The sequence below is a fragment of the Hydra vulgaris genome, chromosome 02 (genome assembly GCF_038396675.1).
Source record: "Hydra vulgaris chromosome 02, alternate assembly HydraT2T_AEP".
Taxonomy (NCBI): domain Eukaryota; kingdom Metazoa; phylum Cnidaria; class Hydrozoa; order Anthoathecata; family Hydridae; genus Hydra; species Hydra vulgaris.
Genome location: NC_088921.1, coordinates 28,206,564 through 28,219,622, shown reverse-complemented (window position 1 = coordinate 28,219,622; position 13,059 = coordinate 28,206,564). Strand labels below are relative to the sequence as shown.

At 27.9% G+C, this 13,059-nt stretch overlaps 1 protein-coding gene across 1 annotated transcript; it reads right to left on the bottom strand.

Annotated features, from left to right (window-relative positions):
* Positions 1-4,484: 4,484 nt before the first annotated feature.
* On the bottom strand, positions 4,485-5,364 carry LOC136075983 (zinc finger MYM-type protein 1-like). Its single transcript, XM_065789438.1, has 2 exons — positions 5,346-5,364; positions 4,485-5,212 (listed from the first exon to the last, which is right to left on the bottom strand). Exons 1-2 carry the CDS (start codon positions 5,362-5,364, stop codon positions 4,485-4,487), a joined length of 747 nt encoding a protein of 248 aa, XP_065645510.1.
* Positions 5,365-13,059: the final 7,695 nt, after the last annotated feature.

Sequence of the window (13,059 nt, the reverse complement as noted above, 5' to 3'; positions counted from 1 at the left end):
GTTTGAAATATTGGAGTGAAGAAGGAATCCACCAGTTTAAAATATTGGAGTGAAGAAGGAATCCACCAGTTTGAAATATTGGAGTGAAGAAGGAATCCACCAGTTTGAAATATTGGAGTGAAGAAGGAATCCACCAGTTTGAAATATTGGAGTGAAGAAGGAATCCACCAGTTTGAAATATTGGAGTGAAGAAGGAATGGAAGCTAATAACAAGCGTCTGAATGAACATCTGGGAAAAACTATCAAGAAGATTGCTTCAAAAGACTTTGGGAATTACCCTTAAAATTCATGGGAATGAATTTTAGTTGCAGAAAAACGGAATAAAGGGCATCTGTTTTGCAAAAACTATTTCGACAGAGGGCATTCTAAACGTTCCTTTGTGCAGCAAAATCATGTTTAAAAAATTACAGTTTTTATATCGCTATTATGAAAATCATCCAATTTTCTTCCTGAAATACTTATATCATTAGCCAGGAAAATGTTTATGTAGGCTCTTATCTCTTATTGTTAAATAATAACTTTCCAAGTTTTAGATCAATAATTTTTTTTTCATCAATTTTTTCCGAGTATACTCAAAAACTCTGTAGGGCTTTAAATGTTTTTTTTTCTTCCAAATTGTTTAACTTTGCATTGCCTACTTCTTAAATAGATGAAAATTTTAACTTTTTTTTAAAATTAAATCTGCATGCCATTTAAGTTTACAAAAATTAAGTTAAATTTTAATTTCAAAACATTAAATATTTTACTCATGCCCACCATTTAAACCACGGCGGAATGTAGTTGCGGAATGTAGTTGCGGATCATTTTATTGGTATATTTTTAAAACTTGTTGCATAACATTTTTAAAAAATGGTTTCGTTTTACAAAATAAAGAAAGATTTTGATACTATACTTTCCCTTGTTTTAAATTTTAAAAATTAGCAAAATATTTATTAATCTTTTAAGAATCTTAAAAGGTTACCTCAAGAAGTCAACTTCAAGAGGTTCTTATGACTTAATGTTTAATTTTTTTTTAATAATAAAATATTAATTAAATTTAAATAATGTGCTTATAACATTTTACTACAATCTAAATTATCAATGTAAAAATAAAGGCAATAATCAAATTATTTTTGTGTAAGATCTTCAATGCTGTATTTACTGTATTGTCATTTCAAATGTTTGATTTATTTTAATATTATTTACATAAATCAAATATTCGAAATGTCATACAGTAATAAGTATTTAAAAAAAAATATCTGTTAGATCTTACACAAAAATAGTTCATAAATGTATTGATAATACCTGGAAATTATACATCATTAGTGTCATTAGATTTAAAATTTTATATATGATTATATTTACTTTAACCATTAACTTTAAATATTAACTTTAACATATAAATATTTAAGTTATAACATGTTTATTACGTAATTAGAAATCTTATGAAAAAAAAATGTATTTATTACTCTTAGTTATTTTGTGTTTTAACAAAAGCTATTAATTTATGCCGAAAAATTCGGTATTAGCTGTATTATAACGTTTGAAAACTTAAATAAGTAAACTTGTTTTCTTTAATTAATGTAATCAAAATCAAATTTAAACTTTCATATTATAATTACTTTAGGTAAGCCAGGTACTACTTATATCTGAAATAAGAAAAAAGGGTGATTTTATTAGAAGTGAAATCATAGATAAGTTAAAAGGTAAAAGATTAGTTTTGCAAATTGACAATAAACTTGTGAAACAAACTTGTAAGCAGAAAAACATCTATTAAAAACAATAGACTGACATTAAGTATATTTACTCCTGATGCTACAGGTTAACAAGACATTCTATTAGGTATTTATATAATTGAAAATTCAAGGAAAGAAAAGTTCAGGCAAGAGAGTTTTTTAACATTTTTCAATACTATGGTTGTGTAGATCATGTTTTTGTAGTTAATTCAGATATAAAAAATTGCAACTTTGGTAATTCCACATAGTAAAAATAACTCTCAGCAGGATTATTGGCTTCACCATCCTTTGGGCTCTCTATTACTTAATAATAAATTTAAAAAAGGTCTGGCCAGAGATCATTAGTCAGGTAAATAGGCTTGATAAAGTACCTATCGTTGATAGGAGCACTTTAGCTTCTGGTTCAGTTTTTATCTAAAAACTAAAGAATCCCTAACCTATGCAACTTGAGCCCTTCATAAAGAAACTTTTGCTAAAGGTGACTACCTCAAGTTAGTCAAGCTAAGTATATTCTTCTTTGTGGGAGCTATTGAGAACTCTGGATTTCTGCAACCTGGTTTAATGCATAAGCCATGAGTTATGGCTGATGCAATAAATAAAATAAAAATTTAGGTAACCAATGTTAGACACAATAACAGTAAACAAACTAAAAAAATTTAACAATGCTAGCTTCTTTGTAACTGTTATGTATCCTATGGTTTCTAAAAAATCGAACAGCAGCATCAGCTTCAAAATGAGATTTATAGGCGTTAAAAGACTCTTAAGAACTGAAGAAATCTTTTTGCTCTAGGAAGTAAAAAGATCTTGGAAATGTTCTAATTAAAACGTCACACACGGCATTTAGATGAATAAATAGTTATTTTTGCATTATCAGACAATTATCTGCCTGACATCAAAAAGGTAAAAATGATATAATATTTGCTCATTAAGCTGGAAATATTAAAATTTTTTGTGGTGTTTGCCCAAAAAACTTCTTAATTTGGTCCGGAAGGATGAATTCTTTTTGAAATTGTTGGTGTTTCTAAGGAAGATGTTAAACAATAGTTAACGGAGATTCTGACTGTTGGAATGATTTGGAGGGCTAAAGAAAGTTTGATCAGTTCATAAAAAACGTGCAAGTAACAAATGAATGCGCCTAATAATCTCTTTATTCAAGATTTCTATGCAAATAAATTGGATACTTGTATTATTGTAAATAAATATGATACTTATAGCATAGGAGGAGAGAAAAATGGAGCCACTCCTAAGCCCTTCTGGTGTGCTTAATATCATAAACTCTCCATATATATATATATATATATATATATATATATATATATATATATATATATATATATATATATATATATATATATATATATATATATATATATATATATATATATATATATATATATATATATATATATATATATATATATATGGGGAGTATATGATATCAAGCACACCAGAATAGCAAAGAGTAGCGGTGGCAAACACTAGCCAAATTAACAATACAAAACTTTAGTATATGCTATATCTAGTATAAATGAATCCTTCAAATAACTCTTCCATGTTCCAAAAAACAAAAAATAGAATGTATTTTTTTGTCTATGCTTACTATTTAAATCATTTGTAAAATACAATTAATACTTTTGCCTATAGCAATACTATGAAACTGTCTGTAACAAATAAATTGCTTCTTAGGTATTTTCAAGATAGAAATATATTTCATTTATGCAGTTCTTAGTTTTACAAATTATCTACTATTATTTATTTCAACAAATTTTTCTGCAATTTTTTTTAATGCTACTTTTTTTCTCTTTGCTTTTTGTCTAACTTTTGTCTATTTTTGTCAAATATGGATTACGGGCTTTAGTCGTATAATTTACTTCAATCACATAACTTCAAGTTCGGTTTGAAAATACTTTTATACACATTATTGGAACAAACGAGTTATAAAATGCATATGTAGAAAATATAAGTAACTTAAGTTAAATTACTTACATATATTTATTATCATTTTATAGCTCGTTTGCTCCAATAATGTGTATAATAATATTTTCAAACCAAATTTGATCTTATATACTTTCTTATAATATTTAAAAAAATGTTATTTTTATTATTAGTAATTAAATATTACTAATTAGTATAACCGTTCCTATAATACTAAAATTTTAAGCCTGTAATAAACTTTGAGCAGCCGTGGCGCAGTGGTAGCGCACTTACCTCAGAAACGTTGCCTAAGATCCGTGATTCAAACCCCACCTCTGGGCAAGTTTTGCGACATCGGTTGGGAAGAAGGCGTGAACTTCCTATCAAATACTCTTCCGCGGTGCTCTGTGATAAGACCGTAAGGACTTCTTGGGGCACCTAAAAAATCAAAAAAAAAAAGCAAAAAAACTTTAACTAGTCGGTAATCTTAAGTAACTGTAAGTAAATGCAGACGATGTCGTCATATACTATAGTCATAAACATCTCCTTACTATTTAAGAGTGTCTAATATCGGAATTTAATAGTATAGCAAAGTACTTTAATAATAATCAGTGGCGGATTTACCATATGCGAGGCCATAGGCAAGTTTTCTATTATATTAGTTGAGTTTTTAATTCTTGTGTTCTATTGTGTTTTGGATATTTATTAGAACGTAACGAAGCAAAAAACGCACATAGGTTTTAAATGTACATTAAGTATTTTTTTTATTTTGGATGAAGATGCACTAATAAGACTACTCAAAATGCGATACCATTTATTTTTTTCGCAGATTTTAGGAGGATCGATTACATTGACTTAAAACTTAACCTTTCTGAATTTTAAAGACGCAAACTCATCAATTAAATCAGAACAGTCCAAGGACCGACTTATTTTATTTTCAATGGAAATTAAAGCTAATGCAGATAAGCGGTCTTGACCCATAGTGGAACGTAAATAGTTTTTTATGAGTTTTAATTTGGAAAATGACCTCTCTGCGCTTGCCACTGAAATAGGGGAAGTTAGTAAAATTCGTAGGGCAATAAATAAATTTGGAAAAATTTCGATTAAAGAATTTGCCGTAATATACTTCAAAATTTCCAGTGCATCTTTCGATTGCGCCGAAGCTTCCATTCTTAAAAATGTATTTATTTCCGAGTATAACTCTTCATGGTTCACGTCCGATTCTTCTGTACTAGGATTTCTCAGTGATATTTCTAAATTTTTACAATCATTCAACAATTCATTTGCATCTAAACTTCGCATTTTTTTGGTACGGGTTAAAAAACCTAATATTTTGTTGTATGAATCAAGCATTTTGAATCTTTCATTTAAGCTTACTAATGCAACATCAATTATTGCATTAAAAAAATCTACTTTATATTTAGACTTTCCATTTAGAGGTGTATCAGTTCCTTCATATTCAAAAAAACGTCGTTTTCGGCTAAGCCGCACTTGAGGGAATACTGGCTCAGTACCTAATTTTATAGCTATTTCTTCAGATTTTTTAATAATCGCTTCAAATGATTCATCACTTCTGAATGATTCTAAAAAAAAATTTTTGTAGTTTCCACCAATTTTATCATAATAGAAATATCTGCCGAGGGATTCTGCATAACTTTACTTACTTTGTTAATTTCAAACAATAAATCATGCCAAATTGTAAGTGAAAGTATAAACTGATATGAGGATATCTCATTTGCAAGACCGTTAGCTTCAGAAACAGCAACTCCAATTGAACTTGAATCTGCAACTTTGTATAAAGCTTCTATAATTTGAACCAAATTATCTTTTACAACTTGATGTTTCAGACTGCTTCATGCAATTGAGGATTCGAAGCTAAAACAAAATCATTAGAAGCTAACGAAGACTCTTGAGACAAATTCATTTCAAAATCTTTTTCATGGGTGTCCGGTAATAGGACAGCAGAAACTTCAGAATTTGAAACATCAAAAGATAAAGACGCTAAAGATGTTTCAGACTGGTCTGATAAAATATCTACCAATTTTTCTGAAACATCTTGCGAAGTACTAGCACCTGCATCAAAAGTTGTGTTAGTACCTGATGATATATTAAAAAAACTTGTCACTGGTTTAATTTTCTTTAACATATACGTATGTTTTTTCTTATTTCTTTTTTTTTCGGCACCCGAAGCCCATTTTCTTCCAGTGTCTCGATCACGATGAGGATTCATAGTTAAATAACGATGAATATAAATTTAAACTTTTTCTAAAGTTTGATATTTATTTATAAATATATAATATAATTTATACAATATTAATATAAAAGCGAATAATCAGAAGAATAGCCAAGGAAAGAGCAGAAGTCGTCAATATAAAATGTATAATCAGAAGAATAACCAGGAGAAAAGCAAAAATCGTCAATATTAAAATCGCATAAATTACTAAGAACACCAAAAAAGAACGTCTGAACTATAAGAATTATAATTTAGAAGTGAAATGGAAAACAAATAATCTCTATTTTTACATCATTCATTACTTACATTATACCAAAAAATTGTAACTCGCACACAATCATAACACAGCATTTTTTATACCAACAACAATCATACAATAGCTATAGCAATATAACAAATTATAACAAACGAGAAACTAAAAACAAAATTGTTGTCAGGAAAAATAAAAAGATCTTTAGGCATTGAAGTGCTCACAAAAACAAAAATGGCATAGCGACGTCAAACAAATATAATACTACAGAAACCACAAATCTTTTCAATATAAAACCAAAAACGTACCAGGATTTTGTATATTAAAATGTACATAAAAAACTCAACTCATAAAATGCATAAAGACTCAAAGTCAGAAGGAAGGAACAAGCGTCCTCATAAAAACATTAATGTAAAATAATAAAAGTAGTATGTAAATGTGATAAATTAGTAAAAAAAAAATCAGTCTTTGTTGTAAGTTCTGTAACGTCGAGTCTAATCAAAAGCCAGCGTAAGGAGTGAATATAAAAGCCACAACAATAATAAGGGAAGTGCCAGTCGTAAATCAAAGAACCCAAGATGGCTTTAACAGCAATGCAAGGAGAGTATCCAACTTTAGACTTCACCAACTCACCAAGGATATTCCCAGGGAGGGGGCAGCCCCGCTTATGGGACTATTGTCAATAAATGTTAGCAAATGGAATAAACACTGATCTATGGCTCAAAGAGAAACCGCTACAACAAATACCCGGAACCAGCATAACATCCCATCACTGCTCAGATTATGTCTTGTGCAACAGTAAAAATGTAAAGACAATATTATATAAAATAAATAAACAAAGAAACAAAAAGTCATTCAGTTAGGAGGATGGAAAAACAGAAAAAGCCTTTGAGACGTGTAGGTGTATATGGGCAAAGATATATTTGTCACAGTCATTGTCAATGTATATGAGACTAGAAACCGCATACTCTTTCATATGGTTGCCAGGCATTATGTATAACGCAAAAAAAAATTGCAACATACATAATAATAGATGTATATGTAAAGTTGAATATTTTATAAAAATACTGTACGCATACATTATATTGAATTTTAATAAATGAGTTTCGTTGCTTATATTTATTGTACTAAGAAAATTTTTTTATATTACTTGTACTAAGAAAAAAAAAAGCGAGGCCACCGGCAAATGCCTGCTTTGTCTGTGCTTAAAACCGCCGCTGATAATAATGAACTAATAATTAATTTGAATGTGGGAAAAACGGAAGCAATGCAAAAAAAATAGAACAAGAACCCACTTTGTTTAAGTTACAAAGAAGAAATAATTAACTTTTTGAAATCACATAAATACCTAAAATATATATTTGCGTGACATAATTTATGGACGAACCCTAAAAGCAAGAACAATTGCTTTATTTCGCTGAAGTCAAATGTTTGCTTTGTCAAATCGTTTTATTTTGTCCCTTGGGGGTTTGAGCTAATGGTGTTTTACTTTACTTTCAATGTAAAAACTTTTTAAACGTTTTTTTTTTTTATTTCGAATTTATAAGATCTAATTACAATAATAGATTGAGGAGGGGATAACTTTTTAAAAATTAACAACTTTTCACTCTTTGAGCCCTACTAAGCATCTGAAAGTATTGCAAGTGTTGTTAGCTGATATGAATTTTTCATGGGCGGCTCTAGCTTATCTTAATATGGTGTAGATAGTTTAAAACCATTATTATCCTAAAATCTGTTTTATATTAATCATGGCCTACTATATTACACGGCCGTGTGCATATTTACATACTCCACAAGGCGATAGCACACATGCGCCCGCGCACGATTTTTCGTACTTTTTTATAAAGAAACATATTTTTAAATTTTTGAAGAAGTACTTACTGTACCTATATATTGTTTTCTTTCTGACTATATTACTAAAACAAAAAAAAAATTTGAAACGCTGTGGTCGTCCACTTAAGTGTATAAAAAAGAACAAACCACAAAAACGTCCACGAAATTTGGCTTTAAATATATCCCAAGATAGAGCAAACGCCAAAAGTCATGGAGAAGGGCATTAATTACATTCAACTTTTCTTTTAAAATAAACCCTCACGATCTTTGTATAGTTGTGTACTTTAATTAAAAAAATGTTATTCTAATATACTTACGTGTTCTTTGATTACTATACATTTATAAAGCGACACTTCAAATGTAAACACAAAGGTAAATAAAGTATAGTATATAGTACGTAATTTAAAAATATGTTTCTTTATAAAAAAGTACGAAAAATCGTGCGCGGGCGCATGTGTGCTATCGCCTTGTGGAGTATGTGAATATGCCGGCCGTGTATGTTACATTTTAGAGGCCGATTCTAAGAGGCCTATTATAAAAAAGATGGCTGCGCAACTATAACGAAAACATATAATTATCTAGACTAAATAGATAGTATAAATATAATATTACGAATAGGAATAATATGAAAAAGTATTCACGAAAAACTGGCATTTTGTGCTTTCATACTAGTGATTTATGTATTTATAAACGTATATATCTATGTATATTATATATATATATTTGTATCTATAATATATATTTTTATATATTTGTACATTACACATTTAAATTGACAGCACTGGAATTTACAAAAAAAAAAGGTAAAAATTTGTGTTTTTTTTTAATTACAATTTTTTATGTTACTATCTATTTATATTTGTTTTTTTTAATATTATTTTTCTCTCTGTCTACTTTTAAAACTTATAACAGCATCTTTTCGTACAGTGGCATTGATTATTTTCTGTTTATTGTTAAAAAAAGCATTAATTATAATTTTAGAAGCAAATTTAAACCCCCATTCTTTGTGTAAATCGCAAGTAAAACAAACTGTTGGAAAGTACTTTGATAAAACAAAGCTTGATACATCTTTGACATTAGCACCTTGTTTAGTTATTAAATTTGAAAGATTATCTAAGATTGCAAAACATCCACATGTGAAATCCTTAAGTGAAAGTGAAGACACAGTAAGACCACCTCGTGAAAGTATTTGTAGATATTGACAAATATTTATATTGCTTGCATCTGTAGCAAGCATAGACTTGCAATTGCTACATTTGCTTCTTTTTATTAATTTCTTTGCTATGTAACCAGCTATTGTTGTTGCAACTTCTTCTGTTTCAGGTGATAGAGTTAATTCTGATATCTCATTTGAGTTTAAATCTAATGTTATTAGTAATTCATCATTAATTGGGTTATCATAATTGTTCTTTAAATCTTCATCCCAAAAATTTACATTCTCCTTAATTAAAGTCTGACATGCTAAAATAATTTCTGAATGTTGAACTTCTAGTAAACTTACTAGAAATCTCCCACCACTCATCTGTCGATATTGAGAAAATCTACGCTCTATAGGGTCACTTTGAAGTCGTGAAGTAAGCACATACAAATATCCTTCGTCGATAAGCTTGTCTATAAGCATTGCTTGAGAACGCAGGGTTGTGATAAGAGCAGATGATGTTTGTTTTGATAAAGTGAAAAATGGAGATTTCTGCCAAAGTTCAATCCAATCAGCTAGTTGCCTAAAAAATGTGGTTTTACCATAATCAAAAATAATTGCATTACCAAGTTTATTAGGACTAAATTGTTGTTTTGAATTTGAAACAGTCCACCATTTTTGAAAAATACTTAAAAAACCATAAATGTCAGTTCGTTCTGGAAAATAACTTTTAAAACTTGCAATTGTTGTTTCATCGAAAATCGAAAGTGCAAGAGAAACATTTTGTTTTTTATCACCAGGGTGGAGACTTTGATATGTAATTTCGGGAGCTTTTTTCAAATTACCTTGAAGTTGTTCATCTTTAGAATGTAGAAGATGAAAATCTCCCCAAGTTATATAACCAGCTGGACAATTATAGACATCATCTTTTATATTATAAGTAAATAATGGAAAGACAAATTTTTTGCAGTGTAATAAATTGTTTCTGTTATTTTTAACAATATGAACACTATCATAGAATAAGTATATTTTAACAATTGGACTATCAGGATTATAAATAAATAAATTTGACTGATTACCAAATTTAGAATGAAGTAAACTAAATGCATTTACATTTGCTTGATGATTGTCAGTAACAACTCCTCGAATTTTAAAACCAGATAAAGGAAAGAGAACTAATAGAATCTGATATTTGCTCTGAAAGCCATTTACCACTAATGGTAACTTCGGGTACTGCTTTTATAACATAAGGAATAGATTTCTTTAAACTAACAATCATAAATGCAACAACTCCTTTGTACAGAATACCATTGTCATCTGTACCCACATAGACACCACTACAATAGATAAAATTCATCTACAATTAGTATTATATCTTCATGTATTGAACCCTTCTCACGAAGGGTTTTAATAGCCTTTATTGCATCAACTCCACCTTGTTTTATTTTATTTAATAAAGAAATTGAAGGTAAAGAAAATGATTCAAGTAAAATTTCATATGCTTGTTTAGATGTATATCTTAATAATAAAGCATGTCTTATCATATCTGCAGAATAATGCGGTTGACCCTTTGCTTTATAGTATATTGTACTGTTTATTTCTTCAAGAAGTATATTTCTATTAGAAGAAGCTATGTTTTTTATGTACGATGCAAGATTTTTTAGCATACTCAAACTAGTTAACTTGGCATTATGACCTTTAGTTAACCATGCTGGAAGTGGAAAATTATTTCCTTTGTATTGCAATGCTACACATAAACAATGATCAATTTTTATTGATTCAAGAACGGAAGGAAAATGGGTTAAAGGATCAAATATTAAATTGTAATAAATAACACAATTTAGATGTTTTTTAAATTGAAAACCTTCTGGTGAATGTTTACTGTTTAACTTGTTCCATTCAGTTATTTTATCATTTTCAGAAAAAAAACTAAGTTCATCTTCTTGATAAATACGAGTTTTAGGTGGTCTTCTTAAAGCAATAGGTGATGGTAGTGTGGAAGGCCGTTTTAAGCATTCGCTTGAGAAAATTTCAGGAATAGGGTTTAAGTTCCAATTTAACTTGCATTTTATACCTCGAATAATGTACTTTTCATTAAGATGCTTTTCACATAAGACAGAATTTGGTGAAGGCACCCAATCACTACGGTTTACAAAACGAATCCAATAATTTAGCAACTGTTGATTTTTCAACGGAAAATGAAAAGAAGCAACTTTTATATCTTCTAAAGAACTGTTGTATCCAGTTTTACAACCAAATGCAACACATTTGTTAACCATAATATTCAGCTTTACTAATAATAACAAATTGTCTAAAATAGCATTAGCATATATATATATATATATATATATATATATATATATATATATATATATATATATATATATATATATATATATATATATATATATATATATATATATATATATATATATATATACATACATATATATATATATATATATACACATATATATATTTACATATATATGTATATATATATATATATATATATATAAATATATATGTATATATTTATATATATATATAAATATATATATATATATATATATAAATATATATATATATATATATATATATATATATATATATATATATATATATATATATATATATATATATATATATATATATATATATATATATATATATAATAATGTTTTTTCAATATTGCACTGTGATTATTTTGTTGCGTAAATAGGCCTCTTAGAATTGGCCTGTAAAATGTAACATACACGGCCGTGTAATATAGTAGGCCATGTATTAATATTGAACCTAATGCTGCCGTTACCCATTTGTGCGTTTTTGATTCGGAACTTGCGGCAGCCATTAAAGCCAAGTTAATGGCGAGAAAAGTTATTTATCACTTTTTAAATAAGAAAATGTGATTACATCTAACCAATAAAAATTTTATCATATAGTTTATTTTAAGGTGTTTAAGTTTTTTAGAAAAAGGGGTGTACAATATGCACACATAATATCCATAGAATTATAGAATTGATTTGTTATGCATTTTAAAAATTAAAAAGTTTAAAAAAAAGCAAGTTGAGGATTTGAACCTCCCATGCACCTTGACTACTTTATAAGCCTAATGAGAGTTTTAAAAATTTTTTAATTTAAACTTCGTTGAGAATTTTATTTTTAAATTTAAAATATTATACTTTATTAGCATTGCTTTATATTAGAATAAAGAAAGTTTTAAAATTACGTATAAATAATTTCAAGGAAATAATAATATCAAATCAGTCTTTCTTATTAAACCTTCACGAGTCTCTGATGAATTTCTAAATCTCTCTGTTATCTTTATCATAAATGATATAATTATAAAATATACGTTTATTTATAAAAAATATCTAATTTTTGAAATTTAAAAAAGTCTGTTTTCAATCAATTAATCAATCAATTATTTATTCTGAAAAATATTTTCATGGATATTTACAAAAGTTCGGTGTCGTTAAAGCAAAATTTTTAAGAGCGAAAATTTTAAAAGCAAAGGTCAGGAAAGCAAAAAAGTAAAAAGCGAATGGAATCGGTTAAGCGAGAAAAAATTTTTGGTAACATTGGTAACGTCATTATTTTTATATAAATGAGTTGATATTTAAAAAGGAAAAGATAATTGATTATTTATATTAAAATTGGAATTTTCAAAGGTCATATATTCATACATGACCTTTGAAATATAGTTCATATGGTTGAGTGTTTATATCAATGATAAGAGGTAAAACTAGTTGTCTACACACAAAAAAATAAGTTAAGTAAATGTGGTTCTATTTTATGTGCGATCATATTGGCTAATTATACTTATTGGTGAGTTATCAGCAGCCGTATTCACATCTTTCCGTTAAGCTTAAGGGAGCTTTTGTCTAAAATTTCATTACAATATTTCTAAGTAAAGAAACGACGAAAATTTCTATAAATTCGTTTACATAAAACGAATACCAAAATAAAACATTTA